The 11,758-nt window shown below is 52.4% G+C and overlaps 1 protein-coding gene across 2 annotated transcripts in view; it reads right to left on the bottom strand.

The window, feature by feature from the left end:
* Positions 1–290: 290 nt before the first annotated feature.
* Positions 291–11,758, bottom strand: part of ARHGAP26 (Rho GTPase activating protein 26) — a 155,581-nt gene continuing 144,113 nt past the window's right edge. Inside the window, exons 21-23 of one of the 2 annotated variants that reach the window (XM_069772771.1) lie at positions 9,795–9,905; positions 6,877–6,968; positions 291–2,063 (exon numbers count right to left, since the gene is read on the bottom strand). In XM_069772771.1, coding sequence (XP_069628872.1) covers positions 1,975–2,063; positions 6,877–6,968; positions 9,795–9,905 — 292 coding nt within the window. In that variant the 3' untranslated portion in view covers positions 291–1,974. The remainder of the gene's footprint in view (positions 2,064–6,876; positions 6,969–9,794; positions 9,906–11,758) is intronic. The other variant, XM_069772772.1, reaches the window with a different exon arrangement.

The raw sequence follows: 11,758 nt of genomic DNA, 5'->3' as shown, positions 1-11,758 counted from the left end.
AGAAATCAGGAAAAAAAGATCCGACTTTTTCTTCTTTTTTTTTTTTTCCCCAAGACAAAAGTCCAGGAAGTTTAATTACTGTGAAAGAAATGTAAAGAGGTCTGAAATTTCAGTTGTTTCCCTCATTTCTAAGTGACACCACGAAGCGAATGAAAAGGCAGCCCAAGGCCCGGAGGGTGGTTGTGGATGCGAGTGTGTTTGCAAAGCACTTTTCTGTAACCGGTTTCAAATGTCCTTCACTTCTCTCGTTACAGGTCTTCTAAAAATATCAAATATAGATCTTTCCCTCATAATATTTTAAGATACTCTATTTATACATTAATTCTTTCAAAAATAAAAAGTGACACATACAGCAATTCAGTCACTCGGAGTCTTTAAAATTATTACAAAAAGACACGACATCCATCCCCCAGCAGCGTGCGACAGTGTCGCTTCTGCACAACAGAGTCTCTCTGTCAACAGGCTGGGGTTTCTTTCACCATTTTCTATGACAAAATATAATCATTCCAGTTCTTGACATGCCACCCGGCCAGCCCGGCTCTGCAGTCACGCAGGGCTTCTTCTCCCACCCTCCCCCTTAAAAACAACCCGAAATGGCGAGGGATTTGCAAACTCGCTCTGCTGACCACTCGCCACATGTCCATGGAGGCACGAGCATCCTCTCCAGGGCAGGAACAGAGGGTGCTGGAGCCGAAGAGCTTGTCCTTTGTTCTTTGTAGACTGTAGATTGGCCACACCAACAACAAATGTCCTGTGAGTATGGAAATAATTTACCTTGCACAACCAGTACTGCACAGACTTGGCACGGACAGACTACACGCCAGGCTGCAAGCAAGGAGACCACCGAAAAAGCAACGGCGGAGAGTGGCAAACGCAGCTCCAAAATGGCACATCAGCGGCCTGGGCATTCGCGAAAGCATGGATGTCTCTGTGCAATGTGCATTGGAAAGAGGAGATACAAAACAGCCAGTCAAACAAAAGGAGTGGTATTTATCTGGAGCTGCATCTTGCCCTCCAGGAAGGAAACGCAGACTGCAGAGATCACAGATGTTTACCTCGCAAAAATCTTAATCTTTAAAAAAAAAAAAAAAAAAAAGTTTGAGAGATTTGGTCCAAAATGTTCTCCCCTCCACTGTGCTGATGCCTGCTGAGTCCTGACAGCTCCCGGCGGGTGCCGTGCCCACCCTGCAGAGCCCACTGAGCTTCTCGCTCTCGCCCGCAAGAGCAGAGCTCTGCCGTGGCACGGCAGGACGGCTGCCCCCTCGCCAGGGCTGCCCCCGACCTGCCGTGGGAAGCTCAGCCTCATGCAAACTGCTGCTGCAGACGCAGCCTGTGGTTTGGCATCAGCCGAAAGCGCCTCACCCCTTCCCCTGCCGCAGCGGCGTGGGAAAGGGCTGGGTTCGCTCCCCGGCTGGATGGGAGAGCTTCGCTCGGGCTGGTCGGAAAGCGGAGAAGGGCCTGGGAGGACAGGACGCCTCGCTGCTGACCTCTCTCCCTCCGGCTGATGGGTTGGGGTCCCTCAGCTCCCACTAACGCTCTTCAGAGCCAGTAAACTGTCTCACCGCAGGGGACACCAGGCTCAGTGGCTCTCTCGTGCCGGTTCACAGTTCGCAGGCTCGTCCCCTACGAAGCACTCGGGCTGCGGCGTGGAGCTGCTGCGTTGCTGGGGTTTTTTGTTTGCTGTGAGGGCTCCCAGCGGGGATGTGGGCTTTGGGCATCACCGGCCTCCGCTCGGGGCTGGAGGAGTTGAGACATCTCGCCAGGACCTTCCCCCCACAGCCCCGGCACGCACCGCAGGAGCGCGGCAGGAGACACGAACGTTATTATCCGCGCAAACATTCATCTCAGTGGGTACGGGCAAGTCCTCACCCCGCGTCGCACAGTGGCAAAGAGCAAAATGGTCTGCAGGACTCCTGCCAGCGGCTGCCATGGATACCATGTAAAGCTCAGCAGTGGCACTTCTTACGGCCAAAGTTATAGGAACTCGACGTAGTTCTCAGGGATTAATCCTGTCTTCCCGTTGAGGGTCCCTTCCAGCCAGCCGGGCTCCTGGGATGGATGAACTTGAGGAGAGAAGGAAAAGGCAGGTTACTACAGGAGGGGGATTACGGTGTAGGGGCTGTTGCTCTTTGTGTGCTGACAATGTCAAAGCTGCTCTTGGGAGACAGCAAGACGTTTAATTCCTGTTTATTTTAAAGTAAGGAAACAAATATGCTAAGGAGCTCAGAAAGCTGAAGTGCTCTCTCTTGCTCACTCATGGGACTCCTCTGCGTTCCCTTTATCAAAGTGTCAGAGATCACACAGCGAAACCAACAGCAGGACCACGTGAGCTGCGCACTCAGCTAGGGACTGTGTTTCCAAATACTAGCTGGTGCTGCAGGGCTGGTGTAAAAGTGAAGCATTTGGGATAAAAACAGGGGCTCAAAACTTCCTCCAGATTTGGGCTAAAATCTCTCTGAAGTTCGAGAGAACGCAGTTAACTCCATCGCCTCGTAACCCTGCACGTCCCGGCTTGGCCTCGCACCAGGCTGAGAGAGAAAATGCATTAGCAAACGCTGCCGGCAGGAAAGCAAACAATGCAATCTTATTTCTGTCAAATGAGAAACCCGAGCAGTCCTCAAAAGACTTCTTTATTCAATCACCTACTGAAAATTTGCTGATTTTACAGGAACCAGGTTATGCCAACGCAGGCAGAAGAATATTCTCCACACCTCCCACAAGAAATGGTGGCAAGTCAGTATTTCAGAGCCACCCAAGCTTCCCGTGACTCTCTGCAGGTCTGCTCGCTTACATGTTGACTGGCATCAACTGCAAAAGTGAAGCGAGTCCCCCCTGCCCCAACCCCACCATACCCCCCGCCCGCTCCCCTGCCCTGCCAGCTCGGTGCCTGCCCTCCCCACTGCTCCCCGGCTCTCCATCCAGGCACCCTCCAGCCCACCCTTGCTCAGCTGAGGGGGTGAAATGTGTTGAAAATTCACATTTCAGTACAAATGCGACCGTGTTTCTTGAGCGCACCCCAGAAACGGCACCGACCGCTGTGCGGGGTCTACATCCCCCCAAAGCAGAGCTGCGGGGATGGGCTCCGCGCATCCATCCCCAGCCAGCAGGTACAGGCTACACCAAGGCTCCGGCAGAGTCAAAGCAGAAACAAATGTTTAAAAACGGAGTCTTTTTCACCCAATGGCAAACACAGGTGTGCTGCTCGTCAAACCAGCAGAGCAACAGAGCACAGCAGAGCAGGGCTTCAGGTTCCTCTGCGTGCCTCTTCTCCTCTGACAGCCCCATCTATTGCAGGATGACCATTTTCTCTGCAAAAGTCACCACTGACATTGACCGGTGAGAAAGAGTCAGAAAGACAGAAGTGGTTTAAGTCCAAATATCTCCACGCTTTGGGAGAGACCAGTCCTCACCAGTGTGGCAAAGTCCATCACTACTGGCTATGCCTGCAGAGCAGTATTGCACGTAGTAATGTAGTAAGGAAAAAAGAATCCAAACCACAGAAAACTAGTTTTAAGAGCCACAGTGTTCTGGCTCCTAGAATAAAGTGTTTACCATCTTCGGGTTTCACTTGTGCCAACTTCTTTTTCCATGTGTACACTCTCTCACACCCAAGTCTTGGGACTTTTCTATTACCAAAGGCTAAGGCAGTCTGCACAGAGGAAAAATGCCACCTCCAGCCTGCAATGAAAGCCCCCAGGGCAAAACTGCATTAAAAGCTATTGCGTTACCTCCCTTTGGGTGGGACTAAAGGCTTCACAGTGCCCCACCAGTGGACAATGGCCATCAAGAGAACAGAAATTGTAAGTGGTATGTGTGTGTGTGTGTCTGTGTCTTCAGCCCTCTGGTCTCAGCAAATGGGCTGGGAAAATGCTTTAACCAAAAGTCACGTGAGTTCCAGCTACTGCTTTTCCCTTCAAAAATCACTTATGTCCCAAAGACAGCCATTTATTTCTGTATAGGTACTGTCAGATAGAGCAGGGCACATGAGCAGATAGGGAGGAGAATCTCATCCTCTCTCACAGAATTAGAGCACAAATGCAACACAACTTTCCTGATATAGCATAAAACTTCAGTATCTAGCAGCAGCAGCAGCTCAGGTTGGGGGTTCATTGATTCAGAATATGGCTTTTTCCATTTCAGGGGCAATTGCTAGTTAAAAACACAGGTGAGCATCCCTTTCCTGACCCGTGACTCTCACCTTCCCCGATTTCAGGCCTCCACGGACCCAGGACGTCCCTCCCATTCAGCACCACAACAAGGGCATGCAACTATCAAGTGCACAAGATCTGCTGGAAAATCCAGGTTTCATGTGACTAAAAGAAACAATGCTATGGAGTTTAAATGTGCTTCTCAAAACATGGTGTTATTTACTATGTGGGTGCCGCTCGGTGTGGGTAGCAGCACCTCAATTTCCCAGTCAGACTGAAATGCTGCTCTGCCATGTGCAACCTCAGAGAACCTTAAAGTCGGACAAGAACCTGTCTCTAAGTATTTCCAAGATCCGTTTGCTTTTGCTGGGTTTTGTAAAATCCTTTCTCATCATAACATTTCTACCAAGCACTGCTGTTTCTAACTCACTTCCCCCAGCTAACGTGAGCCTCGGCTATGCTGCTAAGTGATTAGAACATGCTGTATATTTTTTCCCTTGAATAATCCATTGATTTTTATCTAGCAAACACAATGTATTTAATTCAAACTTGTTCCCCTCCTAGCTGCTCTAATTCCCACAGGCTCTCAAAGGGGAGACCATGTTTATTTAGAAGATATCTATGGAGCTGCTTAGGAAAAGTATTTTCTTTAATTCACATGTATTCATTCTCTTCCCCTTTCTGCTATATTCTCATATATATCCCAGGGCAAAACCAGTGCACGTGGTAGCAGTTTCCCAAATGACAATGCTTAACATATAAAAGCCAAGAACTACTTGGAAAGTAGTAAAAAGTCTTTTCTTTACATTGGGATTATATCTAAAACAGAGCAGCTTAATTCCATGCGGCACAGCCTCTTTCCCCTGATGCAGGAAAACAGAAAATCGATGTTCATTAACATCATCTCCAAAAATCTAACCAGAGCCTACCGATTCCAGCTCTCAGTATCCAGAGGCAAAAAGCACACGTGCTGCTTTTCCATCTCCTGCATGAAACATTATGGCAACTGCATAGAGTATTTCTGGTGCTGATACTTGGAAACTAATCTCTCCTACCCAGAAAACCATTGAGGAATGGCTCTGTATACGGTAAACGCTGGTGTCAGTGAACCGCTCACCAGTTTCTCCCTTACGTTTAGATTAAGGGTCCGTGCCCACAGGAGGGAGGCCGGTGCGGTCGCGCAGCCAGCGCAGCGCACAGCGCAGGCACACCGGGCTCTGCGCCATCCCACCGGCGCGGCGCGAGTACCTCGCTCCGCCGGCAGCACTGCCTGCTGCGGCATGGACGGCGTATCGCTGCGGTAAAGAGCCGGGGTCCGTGTGCTGCAAGGTCTCAGATAACTTCAGCGACCAGCTGGAGTGTCGGGCAGCTGCCAGGAAGGCAAACAGCGCAGAACCTGGGGTCGGCGCTGGGCACCGGCCCGTGCTCCGCGACCCGCCGCTGACATAGCGTGGCACAGAGGCGACGCCGTGCCTTGCCAAGCTTCTTCCTTTTATTTTCTTCTTTGGATCAGAGCCTGCACTTTGTACGCCCACGCGTAGCCTGGAGAACCTCTGCACACCCTCCACGCAAGGCTGCGCCTTCCCCTACCAACCCGCCAAAACACAGCTCTGACCTAGACAAACACAGTCACCCACGCGTGCCCTCGCCTCGTGCCCTGTGGATGCGCGGCCACTTCCACTGCCGGGGCCAAAATACCCGTCACCCCAGGCTGGCGGCTCGGATCCGCGGGCACGGGCAGGGCGATGAGTGGGACGTGGAGCGGGACCCGCCGACCCAGGCTGGAGGTGGCAAAGTGGACATCTCTGCCAGAGCGGCCTCCCGTGCTCTCCTCTGGGGGAGAGGAGGGGTATCGCCCCTATTCATCCCTCCTATCTTACACGACTCCCTTAGGATGAAATAAATCAGGATCTCAAAAAGGCAGTTTTCACACTGATCCTGAAAGGGGGCTGGATGATCAGCTGCTTTCAGCATGGATACGAAAAGTAAGGCAAGATTCACCTTGGATTGAATGTCTCTGTGTTTCAAATATTTCTGCTTTCTTCTTTCATGGGATTTCTAGTGGTGGAAATGGGATAGTCCTTAAACAGAGAACTAAAAGAAAAGCTGTGAATTGAGAGTCAAATCATTCCCTGGGTCACAGGAAGAAAACCAGTAATTTGCAAAACTCAGTGCTAAAAACAGTAATAGCCAAGTGTCCTTCCCTGTAGCTTTATCCGTATTGCTGTTAACACTGGCTCTGTAGCATCTCACACGTACGTTACATGAAATGAGAGATGCTGTTACAGAAGAAGAGTGTCCATTTGGAAGTGAAGGGGAATTCTCCTGCCTATCTACCACCCAGGCTAAGAGCCGTACTCTCGGCTTCCCACAGCGCTTCCCTGGCAGGTGAGGTGGGTGGCTGCCAGCGACAGGCAATGCCACGGCCGTTAGAAGGCAGCTAATTTGATGGTGTGTTACAAACACCCTCGGTACGTCCTCCACCCTCCCACCGTGCTCTGCCCTTGCTCTGCAGCAAACTCTGCTCCAGGTTTTTCCGTAGAAGCCCAGCACCAGGCACAGAGCAAGCGCGGCTGCTACAGCACCGGGTGCAGCTCTCCCGATCCGGCTTTCCCAGGACACGGGGAACCACAGCCCGAACACTGCGCTGAAAAATGAGCCCATCTCCTCCCGCTCCCACGAGGTGCCTGGCGCTGCCCCGTGCCCTCCCTCCAGGTCGAGGACTCACCATTATCAAACACGGTGCCCGCCGTGAAGGAGAGTTCCGAGTCGTGTTCGGCTTTACAGGCGTACAAAGCTCGGGCTTTCCGCAGCGGTGAGCTGCAAAAAGAAAGCATTTATTGGCATAAAAAATACTCTACTCGTACACAGCAGCACTCCCCTCCCCACTGTGTCGAAGAGGGGTCCACACAAGTGGTGCACACTGAAGAGGGGTCCGAGGACCTCTACCGCTCTGCAAGGGTCCAAGGTTACACTGCTCAGGGCAAGGGTGAGGAAGATGCCAGAGGAGGCTGAAGGCTCTCAGGGATGAGCCTCCAGTGCCGCATTTCACCACGCTGCAAATCCCAGCCCAAGCCCAGCTGGCACTGCCAGGACCAGAGCCGGTGCCCGGTGGCCACAGGGGTTCCCGGCAGAGCTCCGGGCACTAGACAGGAGAAGTAATCACGGAGCTGGAAATGTTTTGTGAGTCTTTGATGGGCCATAACTGACTGGAGGGCCGGCGCGGAGCAAAGGTGGGCAGCAGGTGCTGGCAGCGACCCGCTGCCCGCTGGCCCCACTCGCTGCCAAATCCATCGCTCTCCGAGTGCAGCTGCAACCACAAGCAGAGTTTCATGAGGAAGAATTAGCACTTGGGGAAGGGTATTTCAAAACAGAAAAACAAGTAGGTCCATGAAGAATTTGCTGCACTTCTTCAGAGACTGTACCTGAGGATAAAAGATTTAACAACCATTAGATTTTACTGGGGAAGTGTCAGCGTGCCCACGCTGCGGGGGAGTGAATTAGAGCAGAGAGATCCAGAAATGGAGCAAATCACCGGCAGACACAGGGAGAAAATGAAGGACCTCAGGACCTCACCAGCAAAGCACAGGCACACAGAGCTGTCCTCTGTGCCCAGAGCCTCCTACCCATCCTTCCCGGGTTTGGGCTCGAGCAAGGCTGGTGGAAAGCTGGGACACCGCCAGGCCACGGTGACGGTGACGGTGCAAACCAGGCACTGGGCCACCCGGCCGTCCGCCCGCATCCAGCGCTGCAGCAGACTACTTGGCTATGGTACAGCCAAGCAAAGTGATGGAAGCACCCCCAAGAGCTGCTGGGGTAATGAACAAGGCATCGCCATTTCTCATTTCAGTGGTTTCACCGATTTTTATCTTTCCAAGGACTTGAACTTATTCTGAATTCTCTCCGAGTGAGCCCAGGGAAGCGGCACGCTTTCACCTCGTGGTGAAAGCGGTTCACCTTCACACACAAACCACAAACCAGGGAAGCTGTGAATGGTTTTGGTTTTGCTGTGAAGACAGCCCCAAAGCAGAGGTCTCTCCTCTCTGAATTCCAGCTGCCTGACACAAGCAGCTGCCAAACACTTAAAAACCAGGATGGGCAAACACTCCTCCCGCTCCAGAGAGGGTCCTTCGCTGCTGGGGAGTCACTGCTCACGCAGAGTGCTTGAGGAGACTGACAGATGAAAAATAAAAGGTATTTTCAGGCTTACTACCTTGAATTATTCAAGTTGTTGTTTTTCTCCCTAAAATGACCTCTGCAGCCCTGTGTCCCCGTGGCCCCAGCCTGCCCCTTCGCCTGCCGGCTGCTCTCCGGGCTGCGACTGCGCCCGTCAGAGCTCTACGGGGCTTTCAGGGACCGAAACACTGGACCCCAGCGATCGCTCATGTTAGGTTTCTGCCTCCAAGCATGACACAAGGCCAGAAAAGCACTCAGGAGCTCCACCCATCTTCCCTTGTGCAGTTTCGGGGATGATAAGCCTCTCTCCCCCAGAAGAGAAAGGCTGCTTGGATGGTTATTACACCATTGTCAGCCTTTGCAGATGCGTAGCAAAACAAATAAATAACCCTGCCAAACAGGCAGCCGTCGTACAGGCAGCATTTGTATGGCTGTAGGTGCAGGGGAAGAGCTTGGTCTGTGCCTGTAATGAACAAACAGGTTTGACTCATCTCCCTAAGAGGAGGGATTGGTGCCCTGGCCCCACGCTTGCACCTGCCAAGGGGCTGGGAGCTGCGCTCTGCCAGCAACAACAACGGCATCTTGCTCCCCTGTGCCAGCCATGGGCTCAGAGGGGAGAAATCCCATCCAAGGGCACCCTGCGCACAGACCAGAGGCGATGCTGCCCTGGCTTGCCCTGTGTCAGCATCCCCCCATGCTGCGCTCACGGCACGACTGCATCTCCGATCCCAAAAGCCACGGGACCCCCAGGCAGCGCCTGCTCCCGCTGTGCCGCAGCCAGCGGCGTCTGGCACCCCAGGGCAAAGGGGGGTCGTCCATCCCCCTGCCCCGCAGGGCTAGCGTCCAGCACGGCCTGACCTGCTGCTCCGGGGTTCCACGGGAAATCTTCCGTTAGTCAGTCTGTAACTTTCAGGACCGATTTACTCCAGCGATGCCCAACCACCCAAGACGCAGGCACCCAGCAGGCAAATGCCTGTGCTGGCCCATGTTCTTTACCTTCCTTAGACTCCAGATAAGAAAAGGAAGTGGCCAGAAAATGAGGCATCGCAGCGCTTTACAAAGGCTTGTTATTCCTCGCAGCACCCGGGAAACATCTTACCTGTTGCAGAACGGAGTAAAGCAAACCGCAAGAGCTGAAATGGCTGGGCAAAACCGCTGAAACGGCTGGGCAAAACCACAGAAACCACCAGCGACACCGAGCACTGCGAGTGTGACCTGCGAGTGCTGGCTCCTGCTCGCCTGACCACGGGGGCCAGCGGGCACCCGCCGGGGGGTCAAAGGGAGGATTCAAAGGGTCTCCCCTGGGGCAGAAGGCGTTTGAAAGCTCCTCTCTTGCTGAATGCAGATAGCTGCATTGGGGGAGTTTGAGCAGGATGCAAAGAGAAAAGGAAAGTGAAGCGGGGGGAAACCGAGTAAATTAAACAGAAAATAGCAAAAGCAACAAAAAGCAAAGCGAATTCTGCAACAGACCTGATGGGGGATGAGTCGCTGGACGTAGAGGAGGTGGGCATAGGACTTGATGGCGCAGAGAACATGGGCCAGGACGGTGAGAGGGGTGACGTTGGGCTTGGATTCTGAGGGCTGCAAGACATAACCAGATACCTTATCAACGTGCAACCACAGAAACAAACAGCAACCGAGAGACAGTCAGACGACATTCGACGATAGCGAGTGCCTTGGGGAATATTCAGAGCATGAGACACAGCTACGAAATGAAGTGCCAAGACCTTGGGAAATGTTTCAAGGCCAGATCTGCATTTCTCTGGACAACAAGAGCTGGATCTTCCAATTAAACCCTGCTCCGTCATCCCGTCCAGTGAGCCCAATACCCTGTGTGCAAGAGCTGTCTCGCTGCTTGCTGCTGGCAGCCCAGCCACTTACCTGCCTTATTTTATTTCCCCCACCGCTGCCAGGAATAGCTGATGGTATTTCTGGATGTTAACGATGCTTGTGAGCAGCCTCCATCCCCCTTTTGCATCTCAGTTGTTGTGGCACCAGAGTCCGGGCCGCGATCCACAGTGCCCAGCCACAACCGCCTGTTTACATTTCTAACCAAACGGGTCTCAGAGGCTGGGAGCCCAGAGGAGTTCGTTATCTACAGGATGGAGCCGGCCAGGGCTGGCCTTTGCATGCTATCATCCATCTGAAGACAACTAGCAGGAGAAAATCTCCAGCCCACACCACCCCGCAAGGGTCAGCAGCATCAGAGGGCTGTGCTGGGACCCCAGCGTGAGCCGGCCGCCTTACAGGTCATGCAAACGGCTCGCACTGAGGTAACCAGTGCTCCAGGGCTCCTGCCGTGCTTATGCATTTGGTACTACAAAAACTTAATTGATCTGTTTTCCACATTTTACGCTGAAGAACTTTTTTTTACACTGAAGAACTTTTTTCTCCCCTCATGCAAAATGCTCTTGATTCCTCACTTTTAAGCTACGGCTGTCAACAGACGTTGAATCAAGTTACTGCACTAGTAAATGCATGCAGAAGTCAAGTGAGAAGTGTTTGGTTCCTTCAAAACTGTTCAATTTAGGTCATTCTCAGGTTCACTGGAAAGCAATTATTGTACTAAAATACCAATTTGAGTCTGATTCATCTTCTACTGTTTCCATGCTTAGCAACTCATCTGTATTCTCTGTCTAATGCAGATTGTAAACTCCATCCCTGATAAAACACCAGAAAAACCTCTCCACACTGAAAGCGCCTCTGTAAAAACAAGAAGTTTTGCAAAAGCATCGTGATTTATGTTTTTTTGTTGAGAGAGGGATGGTACCTCTGATCACACGGGGCTGTGATGAGGTGGGGACAGGGTGCAACCCCACAGGCAATCCCTGGGCTGTCCTCGTCCCCGTCCTCATCCCCATCCCTATCCCTGAGCTGGGGGGTCCCGAGAGAGAGGGGAGGGACACGGGGAGGAGAGGGCTCCAGAGCATGCAGGAAAACCTCAGCCTTGCAGTAACAGAGGTTTATGGGTCCCACCAGACCAAATGGATGTTGGAGGGAGGGAAAGGGCTGCACCAGGACTAGCAGCATGTCGGAGACCATCGCTTCATCTCTCCTCCCTCATCTTGGGGAACTGGCACTTCTCCAATGGGAACGGGATGAAGCTGCTGAGCTGCTTTCTGACAGCACCGGGGTAAGTCCCAAGGTAGAGGGAAAGGTGGTCCACGTGTGGAAAGGGGCAAAGCCCTCCCTCTCAGCTCCAGGCTGTAAATATAATTTGTTCCAAACACCTGCCTGGGATTATAAAAACATCTTCTAGATGTGTTTTAACTCAGATTTCCTCTTGTCAGGGTGTGGTGTGCAGCGACGTGCCTCCTTCATGCTTGAGGAGAAGCCTCCCAGGGAGCATGGCTTGCACCAGTAGCCAACTTGGAAAAAAACCCCAACGTCCAGAAAGGATGAAAGCAACCCCCTCCTCTCCAAAATGAACAAAA

Source organism: Haliaeetus albicilla, chromosome 27, assembly GCF_947461875.1.
Source record: "Haliaeetus albicilla chromosome 27, bHalAlb1.1, whole genome shotgun sequence".
NCBI classification, from domain to species: Eukaryota; Metazoa; Chordata; class Aves; order Accipitriformes; family Accipitridae; genus Haliaeetus; species Haliaeetus albicilla.
Note: the sequence above shows the minus strand (reverse complement) of the source record. Positions and strands in the feature narration are given on the sequence as shown.